The 14,940-nt window shown below is 41.4% G+C and overlaps 9 protein-coding genes across 9 annotated transcripts; 4 read left to right on the top strand and 5 right to left on the bottom strand.

The window, feature by feature from the left end:
* Positions 1–34: 34 nt before the first annotated feature.
* Positions 35–1,484, bottom strand: TOT_020001107 (conserved hypothetical protein; the record flags this gene model as incomplete). Its single annotated transcript, XM_009692723.1, has 2 exons — positions 35–984; positions 1,070–1,484. 2 exons carry the CDS (start codon positions 1,482–1,484, stop codon positions 35–37), a joined length of 1,365 nt encoding a protein of 454 aa, XP_009691018.1.
* Positions 1,485–1,921: 437 nt separating this feature from the next.
* Positions 1,922–4,213, bottom strand: TOT_020000973 (CTD-like phosphatase; the record flags this gene model as incomplete). Its single annotated transcript, XM_009692724.1, has 1 exon — positions 1,922–4,213. The coding sequence occupies one exon, from the start codon at positions 4,211–4,213 to the stop codon at positions 1,922–1,924; it is 2,292 nt and encodes a 763-aa protein (XP_009691019.1).
* A 726-nt stretch (positions 4,214–4,939) lies between these two features.
* On the bottom strand, positions 4,940–6,769 carry TOT_020000974 (serine/threonine protein phosphatase; the record flags this gene model as incomplete). Its single annotated transcript, XM_009692725.1, has 7 exons — positions 4,940–5,048; positions 5,096–5,817; positions 5,848–5,919; positions 5,950–6,023; positions 6,053–6,262; positions 6,293–6,409; positions 6,493–6,769. 7 exons carry the CDS (start codon positions 6,767–6,769, stop codon positions 4,940–4,942), a joined length of 1,581 nt encoding a protein of 526 aa, XP_009691020.1.
* Positions 6,770–7,054: 285 nt separating this feature from the next.
* Positions 7,055–7,168, bottom strand: TOT_020000975 (hypothetical protein; the record flags this gene model as incomplete). Its single annotated transcript, XM_009692726.1, has 1 exon — positions 7,055–7,168. One exon carries the CDS (start codon positions 7,166–7,168, stop codon positions 7,055–7,057), a length of 114 nt encoding a protein of 37 aa, XP_009691021.1.
* Positions 7,169–7,387: 219 nt separating this feature from the next.
* Positions 7,388–8,336, top strand: TOT_020000976 (uncharacterized protein; the record flags this gene model as incomplete). The annotated part of the gene is made up of 7 exons (XM_009692727.1): positions 7,388–7,438; positions 7,537–7,653; positions 7,690–7,797; positions 7,833–7,930; positions 7,975–8,096; positions 8,184–8,248; positions 8,280–8,336. The coding sequence occupies 7 exons, from the start codon at positions 7,388–7,390 to the stop codon at positions 8,334–8,336; spliced, it is 618 nt and encodes a 205-aa protein (XP_009691022.1).
* A 104-nt stretch (positions 8,337–8,440) lies between these two features.
* On the top strand, positions 8,441–8,922 carry TOT_020001108 (conserved hypothetical protein; the record flags this gene model as incomplete). The annotated part of the gene is made up of 2 exons (XM_009692728.1): positions 8,441–8,600; positions 8,669–8,922. The coding sequence occupies 2 exons, from the start codon at positions 8,441–8,443 to the stop codon at positions 8,920–8,922; spliced, it is 414 nt and encodes a 137-aa protein (XP_009691023.1).
* Positions 8,923–9,067: 145 nt separating this feature from the next.
* Positions 9,068–10,216, bottom strand: TOT_020000978 (conserved hypothetical protein; the record flags this gene model as incomplete). The annotated part of the gene is made up of 8 exons (XM_009692729.1): positions 9,068–9,153; positions 9,195–9,327; positions 9,369–9,449; positions 9,479–9,649; positions 9,681–9,761; positions 9,804–9,909; positions 9,945–9,989; positions 10,023–10,216. The coding sequence occupies 8 exons, from the start codon at positions 10,214–10,216 to the stop codon at positions 9,068–9,070; spliced, it is 897 nt and encodes a 298-aa protein (XP_009691024.1).
* A 555-nt stretch (positions 10,217–10,771) lies between these two features.
* TOT_020000979 (40S ribosomal protein S8) lies at positions 10,772–11,490 on the top strand (the record flags this gene model as incomplete). Its single annotated transcript, XM_009692730.1, has 3 exons — positions 10,772–10,982; positions 11,103–11,255; positions 11,288–11,490. 3 exons carry the CDS (start codon positions 10,772–10,774, stop codon positions 11,488–11,490), a joined length of 567 nt encoding a protein of 188 aa, XP_009691025.1.
* A 470-nt stretch (positions 11,491–11,960) lies between these two features.
* TOT_020000980 (conserved hypothetical protein) lies at positions 11,961–14,146 on the top strand (the record flags this gene model as incomplete). The annotated part of the gene is made up of 2 exons (XM_009692731.1): positions 11,961–13,252; positions 13,390–14,146. The coding sequence occupies 2 exons, from the start codon at positions 11,961–11,963 to the stop codon at positions 14,144–14,146; spliced, it is 2,049 nt and encodes a 682-aa protein (XP_009691026.1).
* Positions 14,147–14,940: the final 794 nt, after the last annotated feature.

The following is a 14,940-nucleotide window of genomic DNA, read 5'->3' on the forward strand; positions in this document are numbered from 1 at the left end:
ATAAGCAAGTAAACTAATGTAGTAAAAATTTATGTTAACCTAGCAGCGAATCCCTTAGGCCCCTGTAGAAAGAAGTCTCCTGATGCCGTTCCAAAAGAGTAGCGAGATAAGAAACTATGGCGAAAACGATAACCCACAAAAACTTTATGAAAAAAGTGTTCAAGTCATTGACGTAGCTATAGTAGTGTTTGTCCTCATCGGGAAACATAGGAGACCCCTGGTCGTCGAACTGTTGACTAAAGTAGTCGAGAATGGGAATGCACCCGTTCATACCACGAGTGGAACAGTAGCCAAGAGCGAAGCAAATAACAATAGCAGCAATAAGAATGGGAACGAAGAGAACAAAAAACCTAACACTGAGAGTCCAAGTAGCCCAAACGAAAAAAGAAGAAGCGATCCAGCAAATAAGAGGAACAGCAATGAACAAAAGGTTCCGCTTAAACAAAAACTTCCTGTGATTGAGCACAGGACCCTTGGAAACAACAGTGTCGTCAGCAGAGCTAGCAATAGAGCGTCCAAGAAGGTCACAGAGATTGTCGACGAAGAAGACAACAGTGACCTGCTTATCGTTGAGAAGCATCCGATAAGGAATGAAAACCTGAAAGAAAGCACACTTGCACAAGTCAGACAGAATAAAAACGATAAAGCGCGGAGAGTACTTGGGCACGGACCTGAAGATGCGGTACATGCCCCGGAGCTTCTTCACGCAAGAAGCGCCGAACTTAGCGCGAGGCAAGCTGGCGCTCCTGAAATAGCGAGTGTTCGAGTAGATCACAGTTTGAGCCACTATAGTGCAGAAGACGATGAAAGTGAAGCTGCCGTGCGTGATGATTAAGCAAAGCCGAGCCTGATGCTGATTGTTAGTGCCGACGACGAGCTGCACCAAGGTTTGAATGAGAGAAAAGATAGCGAGCCCGCCATAGTATCCAGAATACAAGTTCGAAAAGATGGAAGAAGAGTAAAAGTTTGAAACGACAAAAGAGTCTAAAAATGAGTGAAAGAGCGCGTTTAAATAACCGTCTAAGTGATTAACCGAGTAAGCAAAGAAAATTACAAAAAAGAAACGTACTTGATTGAATCACCAGAGCCTCAAGAACGCCGATGGCGGCGAACATGGAGGTGTACAAGTACCGTCCAACGTCGCCACTGGCGAAGGAGACAATGAAGGTGATAGAAAGGTGGACGGCCAGACACAGCCACCCACTGACAACGGCCTTGAGGTAGCTGCATTCAATCAACAGGAGAACAAACAGGAACGCAGCCAAATTAACGTAAACAAAGACCGAAAAACAGTCTGAAATGAAAAAGGGAGTGTCAAAGGCCTTGGAAGTGAGACGCCCAGTGGAAGCAATGCAAGTCACCGAGGAGCCAACCAAAAAGAAAAGGCACTTGTTCAGGAAGGAGCTGAGCGAGGCTCGACACTTGGCGCTCCCAGAGGGGCAAGGGCTCCGACCGTTATCGCCGACGGGAACAACTACGTCCATGGAATACACATTTAAAGCCACAGCAAGTTGAAAAAACTAATTCAGACTCGAATTCAGCAAAAGAAGGTTCAGTGTACTTGCAAGTACAAGTGTACGCGAAACAGGAAGTTGAAAAGGGAGCTACACAGGAGGTCAGATTTCGACCAACGAAAAAAAACAATATAATACAGCTAATTTACAAAATAATATACATAATATACATGAGAAAAGTGGAAGCGGTAGCGGATTCCGCAATATGACAGCCCTATAATAAGTGCAGGAAAAAAATTTTTTAAAAATAACGTTTTGAACTACAAATAGCAATAAAAAATGTATAATAAATTAATTGAGCGGATTCTTATAAAAATGAACGCCGATATACACGAATTTGCTATAAATACAATTTACACACCTAGATAGATAGAACATAAATGTTAACATAATTACATTAAAGTGAGTCAGAAGGCATACTTGTTAGGGTTAGCCGCGTTAGTGAAAGGAGCCGACTCAATCTTATCCCTCCTAGAGGTGTGTTTGGTGGTGTCCGGAATCGAGTTCTGCAGAAGCTTCGTCTTGCTGGGATCCCACTTGATGACAATGCGTTCGACGGACGAAAACACCTCAGTGCCGTTGCTGTATGATCCAGTTCCCATGAAAATCCTCGTCGGAAGCTCGTCCTTGCCTTTAGAGTCGTACCCAGAGTCGGAGGAGAGCCGGTCGGCCTTGGTGGCAGAAGCCAAAAACCTCCAGTGGTCCTTGTTAGGGAGCTGAGGAGGCTCGTTAGAGTAAATGTTGCAGACCTCGTCGACGTCAAAGAGCGACTCGTCAACCTTGGTGAAAGTGGCCCTGCAGCTGTAGAGCCAGAGAGTGTGAATCTTGTGCACGTGGTTGAACTGAGAGTCGCGGCTTTTGGTGATGTTGTCAGTGCAGTTCTTGCCGGCCATAATGTGCGTTAGCTTCGAGTCGTTCAGGCGCAGAACCACGGAGGCGCCCATCTCAACCAAGTTCTCCTTCTGCCTCTGCTCGCAGTCGGCGTGGAGGACTGAGTTGGAGGCCTTGGCGTTCTTCCGGTAGCCGGTGAGCAGGACGCCGAGGCCCTGGAGAACCTGGCTCTGCAAGGACTCCAGAATGGCGCCGACGTCGTTCCTGAAGGGGTCGTCGAAAAAGCGCTTGTGAATCTCCAGGAAAACGCGAACCATGTACTTTAGGTGCCTGTCGTAGTCGACGATGCGGACCTTCTCGGGAGAGGATTCAGGCTCACTCTCAGACTGCTCCACGTTGAAGGTGTAGTCGTTGCCAGATTTGAGGTGATGAGTAGCGGGAGCGCTAGTGTTGGTGGAGCCTTCGCCGTTCGCCTTATTGAAATCGGATCCAGAACTTGTGTAGTTATTGTTGAGCTCAGTCAAGTAGGACTCAAAAAAGTCGTAGTGCTCGGCCCTGACGACCTGCTTGTGAGGAATGTCAGACCAGACGTCGCGCCTGTCGTCGAAGGCCAAGATAAATCTCGGATCAAGGTCGGGGTAGAGCCTTGAGGCGCTCTTGAGCAAGTCCTTCTCGTCGACGCTGTTCCTGGCAACGATGCGGTCCATGAAAAGCGACCTGTCAGGGTCGAGGATGCTGATGACAACATCGGCATACTCCTTGGTGGCGTTCGTATAAATCGACATTTCGTAGTAAAGCGAAAGAATCTGCAAAAACTCCCGTATGCAGGGCCGAAGCTTCATGTAGTAGGTGATGTTGGGAAAGTTCGGGAGCGTGAACCTGTACAGTTCGGGGTCGCCCAGGCAGTCCACGAAGTCGCCCGGGTCAATGTCCAGCATGTCCAGCCTACTCTGCGAGGCAGTGTGCAGCAGTGTGTTATCGAGGTCGAGAAGGAGAACGAGCTTTCCGTTCCTGACGGGTCCTGTCTCGAATCCAGAAGAAAGCTTCGGGTCGAGAGCCATGTTCTTGACGTAGGCCTTGACGCCCAGGGGCAGAAAAGCCTTCAGCTCGTGCAGCTCATAGCCAGCCTTGTAGCGCTCCGGCGCCTTCGGGAGGAAGGGCGTGAAGAACTTTATGTCAAAAGTGCTCAAGGGGCCGATGTTCGGCGAGTCCGATTTCTCCTTGGCCGACGAGTCAGATTCGTGCTCGTCCGAAATCTCACTCATGGTCTCGAAGTTCCTCTTGGGCCTCTTCATGTCAAAGCCCTTGACCTGAGAAAGGTTTACATAACCCAGGTAGGCGGGGTTATGAACGGGCGGGTCCTTATAAATGATGCCGTGAACGGGAGGCTCCTTGTAGTATGGCCCCCGGAACACGGGCTTGCTGTACTTGTCGTGGACTGGCGGCTTGGCGTCCACCCCAACGTTGGACATCGGCACGAACTGGGACACGTAGGAGGGCGGAGGCACGCCCACCATGTGACCCATGTACGTGGGAGGCGGGAACTTCGGCTTAGGATTCTTGTCAGTCTTGTCGTCCTTCATAACCATGTTAGGATAAACGACAGGATTCGAAGGGTAGTAGTGCATCAGCTGGACAGGCTGCTTAGGCACAACAGGCGGCATACCGGGAACCATTTTGAAAATGGGAGGCGACTTGGGAGGGGCAGGCTTGTTAGGCCAGTCGGAGCCAGCCGAGTTAAACCCGTCCCTTTGGCGCGTCCTGCGGACCCACGCCTTGCCGGTGAAGTTGCGATTGGACTCAGACTTGGGAGTGGGCCCAGGGGGGCTTGGCGGGACAGGCTCGCCAGTAAATCTAGGCCGAGACATCTATTAATATATATTTATATTAAGCACATGTCGTTCCGGAGATAAAAATACCAGTTAAGTATGTATTAACGAGTATTTCACTATATAAGTTGATATCCTAGAAGAACCCCAAATAAGTAAAGTATTTTGTAACAGTGCGAGACGATAAAGCGGTAAATAGTTAAAATATATACCTCGTAATGCTAGTTCAATTTTTAAACTAAAGGGATAGAATACGGCGGTAGAAGTACAGAGGGGCTGCAATTCTACTAATATTTTTAATTAATCAAATTATCCATGAAATAATTTTGATTAAATAGTCCTCAAGTCGACCTATTTTTAGTCCTAAGTGTAGCAGGTGGTTCAAGTGAAACCAATAAGTGATTGTACAATGCAATAAATATTTAATACTTATTATAGTATTTATTCGTGAATATACACTGTGTTGATAAGAGCAGCGCTTTCTATTCACACCGTTTATCAGGAATAAATACGGTGTTATGTGATTTATACAGTAACCTTCTAAATAAATATGGTAGGTGACTTAGTATTTTATTAAATCTACTGTAACTAAAATAATTAAAGGTAAGCAGTAAAACGTTTGTGAAAAAAAATCAATGAATTTGACTAGTATGGGGATACAAAGGATCATAAGCATGGCCGCATAAAAGAAAAAATAGCGTAAAAGTTAAAAATTAGTCCATTCAGAACTTTTTCAAGGAGATAATTATTTACATGGAGAATAAGTTAGAAGATTCCACTGAAAAGCGGGTTTGCGTAGTGCATGGCCTTAATCGGAGGATGTTCCACCGCCTCAAACTGCGTAAACTTGGGTTCCAGCGTGTCTCCCTTTATCCTGTATAAAAATGTTAATTTCCCCAACCAGAGTGACTAGGAATTTACCTTATGAAAGCGCCCTTGTTGCCCATCTGATCGCAGTAGTTGGGGGCACTGAAGATGGTAATCACCTTCCCGTCGTGCTCCACCTCATAGCCGTTCTGTTTCACCTCGTGTGAGCGAATAATGTACCAAAGGTCGTTGTTTGAGACAAATGTGTGAGTGATGTCAGGCCCAAACTCGAAGCCGACACCCCGCTTCGAAGGAGACAAGCCCGTCGAAGGCTTGGGGTCGGACCAGAGCATGTCAGTCATGAGTCCAGATTCCGGAGGTTCCCTGAACCTGTCAATCCTCCTGAGGTCGTCAATGGTCACGTTTTCTGCCCCGAAAAGGCCCCCGTGGACGATGAGAACCTTGCCGTTCAACAAATAGCCCAGCGGGAGACACCGGAAGCTCTCGCAGAAGAGAGTGTAGACCCTCTCGTCGTACTTGTTCAGAATCTCGCCAGTGAACCCGTAGCACCGGTTGAGAGTCTCAGTCTCATGGTTGCCCCTGACAACGTGGAAGGAGCTCGGGAATAGAACCTTGGCCAGGAAGAGCGTGATGACGCACTCGAAGGAGAACGAGCCCCTGTCCACGAAGTCGCCGTTGAACAGATACTTGTTCGTCTCACTGGGCAGGCCGTTGATGCTGAAAATGTTCAGCAGGTCGTAAAACTGCCCGTGAATGTCGCCGCAAACCGTCAGCTCCTCCTCGGCGCCCAGAGTAATGTCAACCACAGATTCATACTACACGTATCCATGAAAATATGTACATACCTGTTTAACGATCTTGATAACCTCAATAATAATAGTACAAACAAATTTCTTCGGAAACTTATTGGACGGAACCTGAGAAAGGTTAACAGGTAGGGGGCGTACCTTCAGGAAGTCCAGCACCTGAGAAAGGAATGCAGTCTTGTCCGATAAGCTAGTCAGCAAGTCAGTTGAAAAAACTGCAAAAAATTAACAAATGAGCCAGTACCTGGTCCACTGTAGGTTTCGTCAACGACAATTGATTCCAAGTTGATAGTTTCATGAAGAGGGGGCGGCGACTCTGAATAGGGTTGGATGATCTTACGAGTACCTCTCATAATGGCCTCGGAAAACTTCTTCTCGCGAAGAATCTTCTTGCACTCCTTCAGCTTCATGCGAGCAGTAGGGTCGTTGCAAAGAGAAAGGACCTTCATGAAGTCTACAGAAAGTTAAAAGGGCGCTAAAATACCGGTTTCGGCATCCTGGAACTTGAGAAGACAAAGATAGGCGCAGCCTCTACGATAATAAGCCTTAAAAAAGTCAGGTTGCAGCTGGATGGCAGTACTGGCATCCATAATCGCAGAACCTAAACAGGAAGTGAAAGGGGAACAAATCAAGCGAAGTTAGGGGCAGATTTAACTAGAAAATAAAAAAATAATTAAGGAGTACCGTAGTTTTCTATCTTAATGTTGCAAATGGCACGATTGGAGTAGTATTGGTGAAGATTTGTCTTCCTAAGCTCGGGAGTGATCCAATTATCAGAATCCCTCTTGGTATAGGAATCCAAATATGAGTCTTCAACTATCCGGATGGACTCAGTATAGTGTTCAAGAGCAGATTGAAAATCATTTTGACTGAACAGCCTGTTTCCTTCCAATTTAATGTTTTCGGCCCTCTCCAAGGCCTGAGTTTTGTTGTTTTTCGAAAAACGAAAAATTTCAACCATATCGATTTTAACACTAATAATGAAACAAAAGGATAAATTATATAAAAAGGATCAATAAAATATAAAATAATAAGATTTTGGTGACCAAATGTGGTGTATTAAAATACAAAACAATATTCATAAATTAAGATCATTTATTATTAATATTAACAAATTTTGTCTATTTAACTGATCCCTAAAGTTTGTCAATGCTCTAAACCTTGAGATATCAACAATCCTGTATATATGAAGGTTATACAGAGATGCGATCCTTTATAGTTATCCTTTCTCGAGTAAATATGTAGTTCAGATTGTGTCGTTAGTTGTTTTATATATTTGATACCATTTTGGTCTGTTGTTTGTACCTGTGTGAGCTTCACATACCTCGATAATCATTATTCTATCCTTTTCAGAATCCATCTACATATGAATACAGATTCTTTATCCTTAGTGATTATTTTATACCCTCATAACTTTGTTGTTTAAATAGCTAAATTGTATAAAATATTAGGCGTACTCTGCTGTTTCTTTTAGAGTTCTAGTGTATATTATATATATATATTTGTTTATCTGTATTTTTATACTCTTTTTATATTGTAACAAATTTTATTATATTTGTAATTTACGTTATAATACGAAATGATTTCAAACAACGAAAGGCTGGCCGAAGCCAACAGATCGTACTTGATGGTAATTTCAATATCCATATTGAATCAATTAAATATTAATTTATCTAAGATGTTGAAAAATGTAGATATGAGTTCCTGAAAATTTTCAATATTTTTCAGGATGTGGCAAAGTCAAAAACGAGAGAAGGACATGACTCAGAATCATATCAGTCAACAACAGATGAGGATTATCATTTTCTAGACTCATGGAAGGCAAATAAACTAAAGAGAATGAGGGTTAGTGTGATGTGTGAGTTTATAAAAACAAATTAGAATATATACGGAAAAAGAAGGGAATATTTGGATAAAGGCGCAGGGAATCTAGAAGTAGTCACAGATGAAAAGGAACTCATAAACATCACAAAAGATAATCCCAGAGTGGTAAAAAGAATGAGTTTTTGAAAAAATCTGTTCAGATATGTCACTTTTATGAAGAAGGCTTTGAAAGGTGTAACCTCCTAGATCGTCTACTAACGTCACTAGCATCAAGGTTTTTAGACACAAAATTTGTAAAGTAAGTTGCAAATAAGTGAAAAGGCTAAAACAAAACTAATTTAGAATCAAGGCAAGCAACTCTCCGTTCTTCACAGACAGGATCGGAATAAAGATCCTTCCCACCCTCTTGACACTAATAGAAGGAAACATTGCAAAAATATACGTGGGATTCGAAGAGTTTGGAAGTAAGAACAGTATTATATAGAATGTGAATAAGTAGTTGTGCCTTTTATATAGGGGTGCCAATATAAGGTAATAAATGAAACGTTTAGAAGATAATATCAACCTCAATAAACTGAGAAGCACGTTGTGTAGAGACAAATTGTTGACAGATGAAGTAAGTAAACAGTAAAATAAAAAGTGTGTAGTGTTGCATCTTGGATGGAAACTCGGAAGGAGAAGAAGAATCCGACCCCAATAATTAAAAAGGAAAGCGAACCAGAAACTAATGTTGAAATATTAAAATGATATACACAAATATGTAATATATACCGGAGTAAATTTGATTTAAGTGTGTTTTAAGGAGGAGATGATAACGCGAATAGGGGAGGAGGTGTTTTTAGAAATATTTAATGCAATATCGAAAGGAAAAGGCAGAATACCACTCAGTAAAGCATTGAACGGACTAAATTCGTTTTTTAATTCCGAGGAAAACCCATATAGAAAACACATGTGCCACGATTCCTCAGGTAAGTGACACACACGTAAGTATATAGGTAACTACAAACATGACAAAGACAAAATGAGTTCTATGCAGATAAGTATATGACAAGCGAGGAGTTTATGAACAATTTTTATACGAGAAACGTGGACAGGAGACACGGAATAAGATCGCAAATACTGATGGCAGGAGGACCTAAGAACATAAGAGGGAACCCAGGAGGACACCTAGACTCATCGCTATCGTTCCCACAAATAACATTTGAGCAGTTTTTTGGAATAGCAAAGGTAAAAGGGAGTTTAGGTAGAAAAATAAGTGAATATTCAGGACATGGAAACAATGTACCTTGAAAAATTGATACCAGGGTTAACAAATAGGAAGTTAAAGAAATAATATATGGGAGTAAAAAAAAGTAAACTGGAGTAAGAGGTATTGAATAAATTAAAGTAAATTTATAATACCAGCTAAACCAAAGAAAAAGGGGAACTGAGGCATTTACTCAGAATAGAGTTTATGGAAGCCGTCCCTGGCAGAAGTGTCAGAAAAGAGTAGGCGGTGAGGAATGAGAGAAGGAGTCTCACCTAAATGAAATAATGTGCTGAGCTCTGTGTTACGTGCGTACCTAGAGTCTGACCGGTGAAAATTATCGACTTGCCCTTCAGCTTATTAAAGGACATGGAAGGAAGCAGAACAGTGTTGAGAAGAAGGCGACCAGTGCCGAGCTGAAAACAAACGAGCCTTTTGACGGAAGTGTCCTGAGATAAATAAGGCGACCAGGGAATAGAGCGTAAAGTACCTGGTTTAGTATGAGGTGAGTGACGACGGGTATGGGAAGGCTCCACTCGGAATCCTTGTAGAAAGATAGTTTACAGCCGCGCTAAAGAAAATGAAAGTGAAGGAACGCACCAATTCAGTGAGAAGCTTCTCGCTCTCGGAGAGAGATGATTCGAGCACCACCTGGTTGTCCTCGGCGCCCTCGCCGTCGGCCTCGAGAGTGAGGCCCGCAGCAGGATCGAGGCTCGAGGGAACCTCAGGCTTGGGAATGTCGAAGAAGCTCCTTCCGGAATCCATCTTGGCCTAAGGAGATCAGTGAGAAGTGAGAGCGTACCAGCCTGGCCATGGGACAGTCAAACTCCTTGGTGTGAGTCAAAACGTCGAAAATGGGCCTTTCCTCCCCAGGTTCCTTAGCCTAGGTGAAAATAAAAGTCAGTGAAAAAAAGGGGCATAATACCTCTGATTTAGCATCGTCTGAAGCAGGAAGTTTGCTATCACCAGGTGGTGTGGATTTGGTGTCATCCGATGGAGCAATATTGGAGGCACCGTCAGGTCGCTTTCGCCTAAAAAGAGGTAATATAATTAGATAGTGGCAAACTTGATATTGACCTCCTCAACTTCATCGTCGCCAGATTTCTTACGTCTAAAAAGTTGGTATAACTAGTAGGTAACAAACTTTAAATTGACACCTTCAGTGTCATCAGGATCAGATTTGACCGGACTTGAAACTTCCTCAGAAGAATCTTCGGTTTTTTGGGGATTTTCGGGAGTTTTGTTGGCATCACCGGGTTCGTGAGAAAGCACGGAGTTTGAATTATCAACATCAGGATCCTCGCCCTTTGGTAATGGAACAGGTTCCGAATCAGACATGATAATATAAGAATTAAATAAAAAGAGAAAAAAACTGAATTTATAACTGATTAACAATAAGTGGGACAAACAACATGTGTAAACAAAAATTATGAAATGAAGGCTATTATGAATAAACTAAAGTCCAATTTATGAAAATATGTATTCATACAAAATAAATGATGAATTGTAAACCATTAATATTATTAAAATATATAAAAATATAGTAGAAGGAATATATAACAGAGTAAGCTGTGAGATTTTTTAAAAGTTATTAACTCAAATATCCTTATCAAGTCAAAATAATAAATACAATAAGATGTGTGTTATATTATGGAATATGTGAAGACAAATAATAAGGAATCTACAAAAAACTCAGTCGTATAACAAATCGATGGGGAAGATAATGGGGGACGAAATAAAGAATTAGTTTCATAAAGATATAGTTCAAATCTGTAGTAATTAAATATTTTCTTTATTTAATATTCTTTCCTGTTTTGTTCAGAGCAATATAGGCGTTTGGCCCTACATAAAAGTTTAGTAGCACTACTTCATATTTATCAGTAATACTCCAAAATGGGTATTTCGCGCGACAGCCGCCACAAGCGCCGCCTTACAGGCGGACGCTTCCCAATACATAAAAAGAAACGCAAGTATGAACTAGGAAGACCATCCTCTAACACGAAGTTGGGCTCCAGGTTGGTACGCAAAGTCAGATGCAGAGGCGGAAACTTGAAATTCAGAGCCCTGCGCCTGGATTCTGGAAACTTCTCATGGGGAACGCAAAGTAAGTTTGAGTTTGAGGCTGTATGATGAAAGTTGATGATCTGATGTTTCTACAATGTAGATACACAGCTGGAATTACCGACTGAAGCCTGAAAAATGACAAAAATTAATAAATATGTAGATGTAACAAGAAAAACGAGAATAATGGACGTTGTCTACAACGCAAGCAGTAACGAATTGGTGCGCACGAAGACGCTGGTGAAAAACGCAATCATCACAATTGACCCAACGCCATACAAAATGTGGTTCAAGACACACTACGGACTGGAACTAGGTAAGAAAAGTAAAATAAATAAATCGATGTAGGAAAATCATCTGAGGACCCACAGGCAGCAGAGAAGGTAGCAAAGCTGGTGCCGAAAGCACTGCTGGACCAGTTTTCGTCAGGACGACTCCTGGCATGTGTGAGCTCAAGGCCAGGCCAGTGCGGCAGATGCGACGGATACGTGCTGGAAGGAGAGGAACTGGCATTCTATCGTAGACGCATGGATAAGAAGAAGAGAGTATAAAGGTCAGGCAGAGGCGAAAGCAAAAGTTAATCACTTGAAACAATAATACATAGTCAGTTAGTGTATGCTTCTGTGTATGTGTAAATTGGCAGTAAATACGTATTAAATAGATAGTGAAAATAGACGAAATGTATTTAAACAATAGAGAAGGATAATGTGATGAGAAAAAAATAATAATAGATAAATTGAATAAAATAAAAAAAAGAATTAAAAAAAGAATAAAAAAAAATAAAAATAATAAAAAAAAGAATAAAAATAAAGAGTAAAGAATTTAATATACTATTTGGTCAAATGACAATGATAATGATATATATGTACAATAAAAAATATTAGGAAAATTTAATTATTTAAAACAATGAGTTAAATTAAAATGTAAATAAGTATAAAGCGTAAAAATGTTTAAATAATGGGAGTTTAAGAAGAAAAAAGAACAATTTTTTTAGATTTAGGTGATGATGATATGTAAAAAAATGAAAATCATGTACACATTGGTAATATGTGCGACCATAGGCTTGTTCGTAGGTAAAGTAGAAAGTTTTGAGCTGGATATCAGCCAAGTCCTGGACTACTCCAGAGGAGCCTCCACAGTGTCAGTGACGAAGACGCGAGAACTTCAGAACCTGTACACACATAAGTTCAACGACCCAGCAACGCTGAAGGAAATATACAACGGAGACGAAAGACTGTATTTCGACCAGCTGCTTGTGAGCGACCAACTTTTGTTATCTGCATCTGTCGTATGGTCGTTTGAAACGCCGTCCATTATCCAATTAAATTTGGAACAATCTTCTGTATTACTTATAAATGAAAAAGAATCATTGGATGTTCAGGCTATTTTTTCTAAAAAATTAGTTACAAACATAAAGCCCAGAATCCATTCAGATATTGATGCAATTGTTGATATAGATTTGTCTAATATTTCTGATTATGACAGTAATAATTCTAAAGTTTACGTTACAAATATTAAATTTGCAGAAGATAGGTTTAAAAAATACACATTAAGAAATTATAACTTGGAGTCAACAAGATTAGGTAAAATATTGTATAATAATACAGAATTGAAAACTAAATTTGAAAATAATCCTGAAAAATCTACTGAGTCAAATTTGGACATTCCATACAAAAACAATGTATATTCAATACAGGTTTATGCATATAATAATTTTCCTCTTTTAATAGAATTTTTGTACACATTTAACAAAAGACAATTTTATGGCTACACACCTGAGGAAAAATGGCATCACGTGGTTTTCCCGACCGTTGAATACCCGGCGTTCTCAGATTTGCTGTACAATAGGCTGAACTACTACGGCTGCAAAAATGGATTCAAATATACCATAGACATCAATCAGAAAACGGATACGGACAGCCACCCGTACAAAATTAATACCTACTGCAACCTGCTGGACGAGGTGGAGACTATAGAAAACGAAGTGAAGCTGCCGTTTTACACGGACAGGAACTACAATGAAGGAAAATATAGGTGTTTCGAGCACACGCCGATCAACGACACGCGATTCTTTGTGGACCACCTGATGGAGGGAAACTTAGTGTTACAGCTGCCAGCAATACCGAAAGTAATTAAGACCGTAAGAGTCTACCACCACCTGGACAGAAGACCGTACCTGATCGTGTTTGTCGACAGTGCAGACGTGTTGTACTACTACATTTACGAGGACAAAGTCTGGAGGAGAGACAAAACTGTGGAAAACGTGGACTTTGGCGAAAGATTTAACGACGACATAAGAGCACTGCTACACCAGTAAGTAGCGGATTAGAATTGATTTTAGATTGATAAAAAAATTCTGTTTAGATTGATAAATATATGCCCTTTAGACTAATAGATAGCTGTCGTTGGTTATTGGTTTAAATAGACTATCATTAACACAAATGTATTAGGCTATACCAGGACGATATTAGGGAGGGTAAAAGAGTCCACAAACTTGTAATAAACGAAGAGGCAATAAGTCTCATGACCGACTCAGTGAGGATACTGACCTGGTTCGACAGCGAGGCGACAATAGATACGTACAAGAAGGATAGAGAGTCGAAGAATAACAATCTACTCAAAATAAGCGAGTTCGACATCTGGTGGTACGGCTACTACAGCGACACGACGACGATAGGAGGAGAGGGGCTGCTGAAAAAGATGCTGCTCGTGCAAAACAAGCAGAACTGCGCAATAAAGCCAGCAAAATACTACGGGTACACCATACACGACTTCGACGAAGGAATATACGTGCATAGAATAGACTACTACCACGACAAGAGCACGGGGGACATGACAGTGTACCTGTACACAAACACACTGTTCGTATTCGTGTTCAGGAAAAACTCCAGAGAAGCGTCGGAAGTTAACTGGAAATTCCTGGAAGTGAAGCCAGTAAAAGTGCTGGAAATGTACGACACGTACACGAAGTACTACGAGTTGATGAAGAAGCTGAACAATTTTAACTTCAACGTTAGCGAAGTGGTGGCAAGCCCAGTCAACCTGCTGCCAGAGACGATTGGCATCAAGTTCTCCCAGACGGAAACGAGGTCGATGCCCACGTTGAAAGGAGATAACTTGAACAAGAACCTGCAGAGGGTGGAGTATGACGTCGCGAAGCACGCAGAGCAAAGCGAGGCGGCGACGAGCGAGGGAGGGAGACCTTGAAACAATGGTGACGATAGTGACGAAGCCGAACTTCGGAATAAAAACCGTAAAGCACGACGGATTTGTGGTGAAGCAGTTCGCCGACGAGAGGACTCTGGTGCACGTGATCAAGTACTCGGTGGACAAGCTGTGGAGGAACGTGAAGATAGAGCTGTACACGAACACGCTGTACCACTACACGTACAAAAGAAACGAGCACATCAGGCTGGACGAGGGCTGGACGTTCATCAGCAAGAAGGCTGCAGTGACCACGAAGGATAAGGAGCTGGAAAAGTACTTTCAGATCACGGCGAAGTTCGAAAACTTCAACTTCGGATAGCCTCAATAGGGTCACCGAAGATGCAAATGCTGCAAATACGTGAACAGAACAAGTGAGATACAAGTTCGTATTTCCAAAGAAATAACTATGTTAAAAGGCATTAAAATATTATATGTAATATATTTGTTTACAGAAATATATAAAAAATTAGGGGAACATTGTAAAAACACTGTTAAATATCTTGTGAGTGAGGAATGGAACTAATAGGCGGGATAGAGCTAAAAAAGTGGGACCAAATCACATTTTAAATTTATATCAAAATATATTATAACTTTATGGCTCTAAATAAACTATCTTCTAAACAGAAGTTGATTTTTAAAATTTGTATATATAACAAAATCACACAGGGGTCAAGGGATAGCGCATTTATAGATTATAAGATTAGGTAACTTTATATCAATACTTATGTTAATTCAATAGTCCAAAACTCCATTTATAATCAGTAATTTTGATAAAATATTTGTCTTAAATAAAC

The sequence above is a fragment of the Theileria orientalis genome, chromosome 2 (assembly GCF_000740895.1).
Source record: "Theileria orientalis strain Shintoku DNA, chromosome 2, complete genome".
NCBI classification, from domain to species: Eukaryota; Apicomplexa; class Aconoidasida; order Piroplasmida; family Theileriidae; genus Theileria; species Theileria orientalis.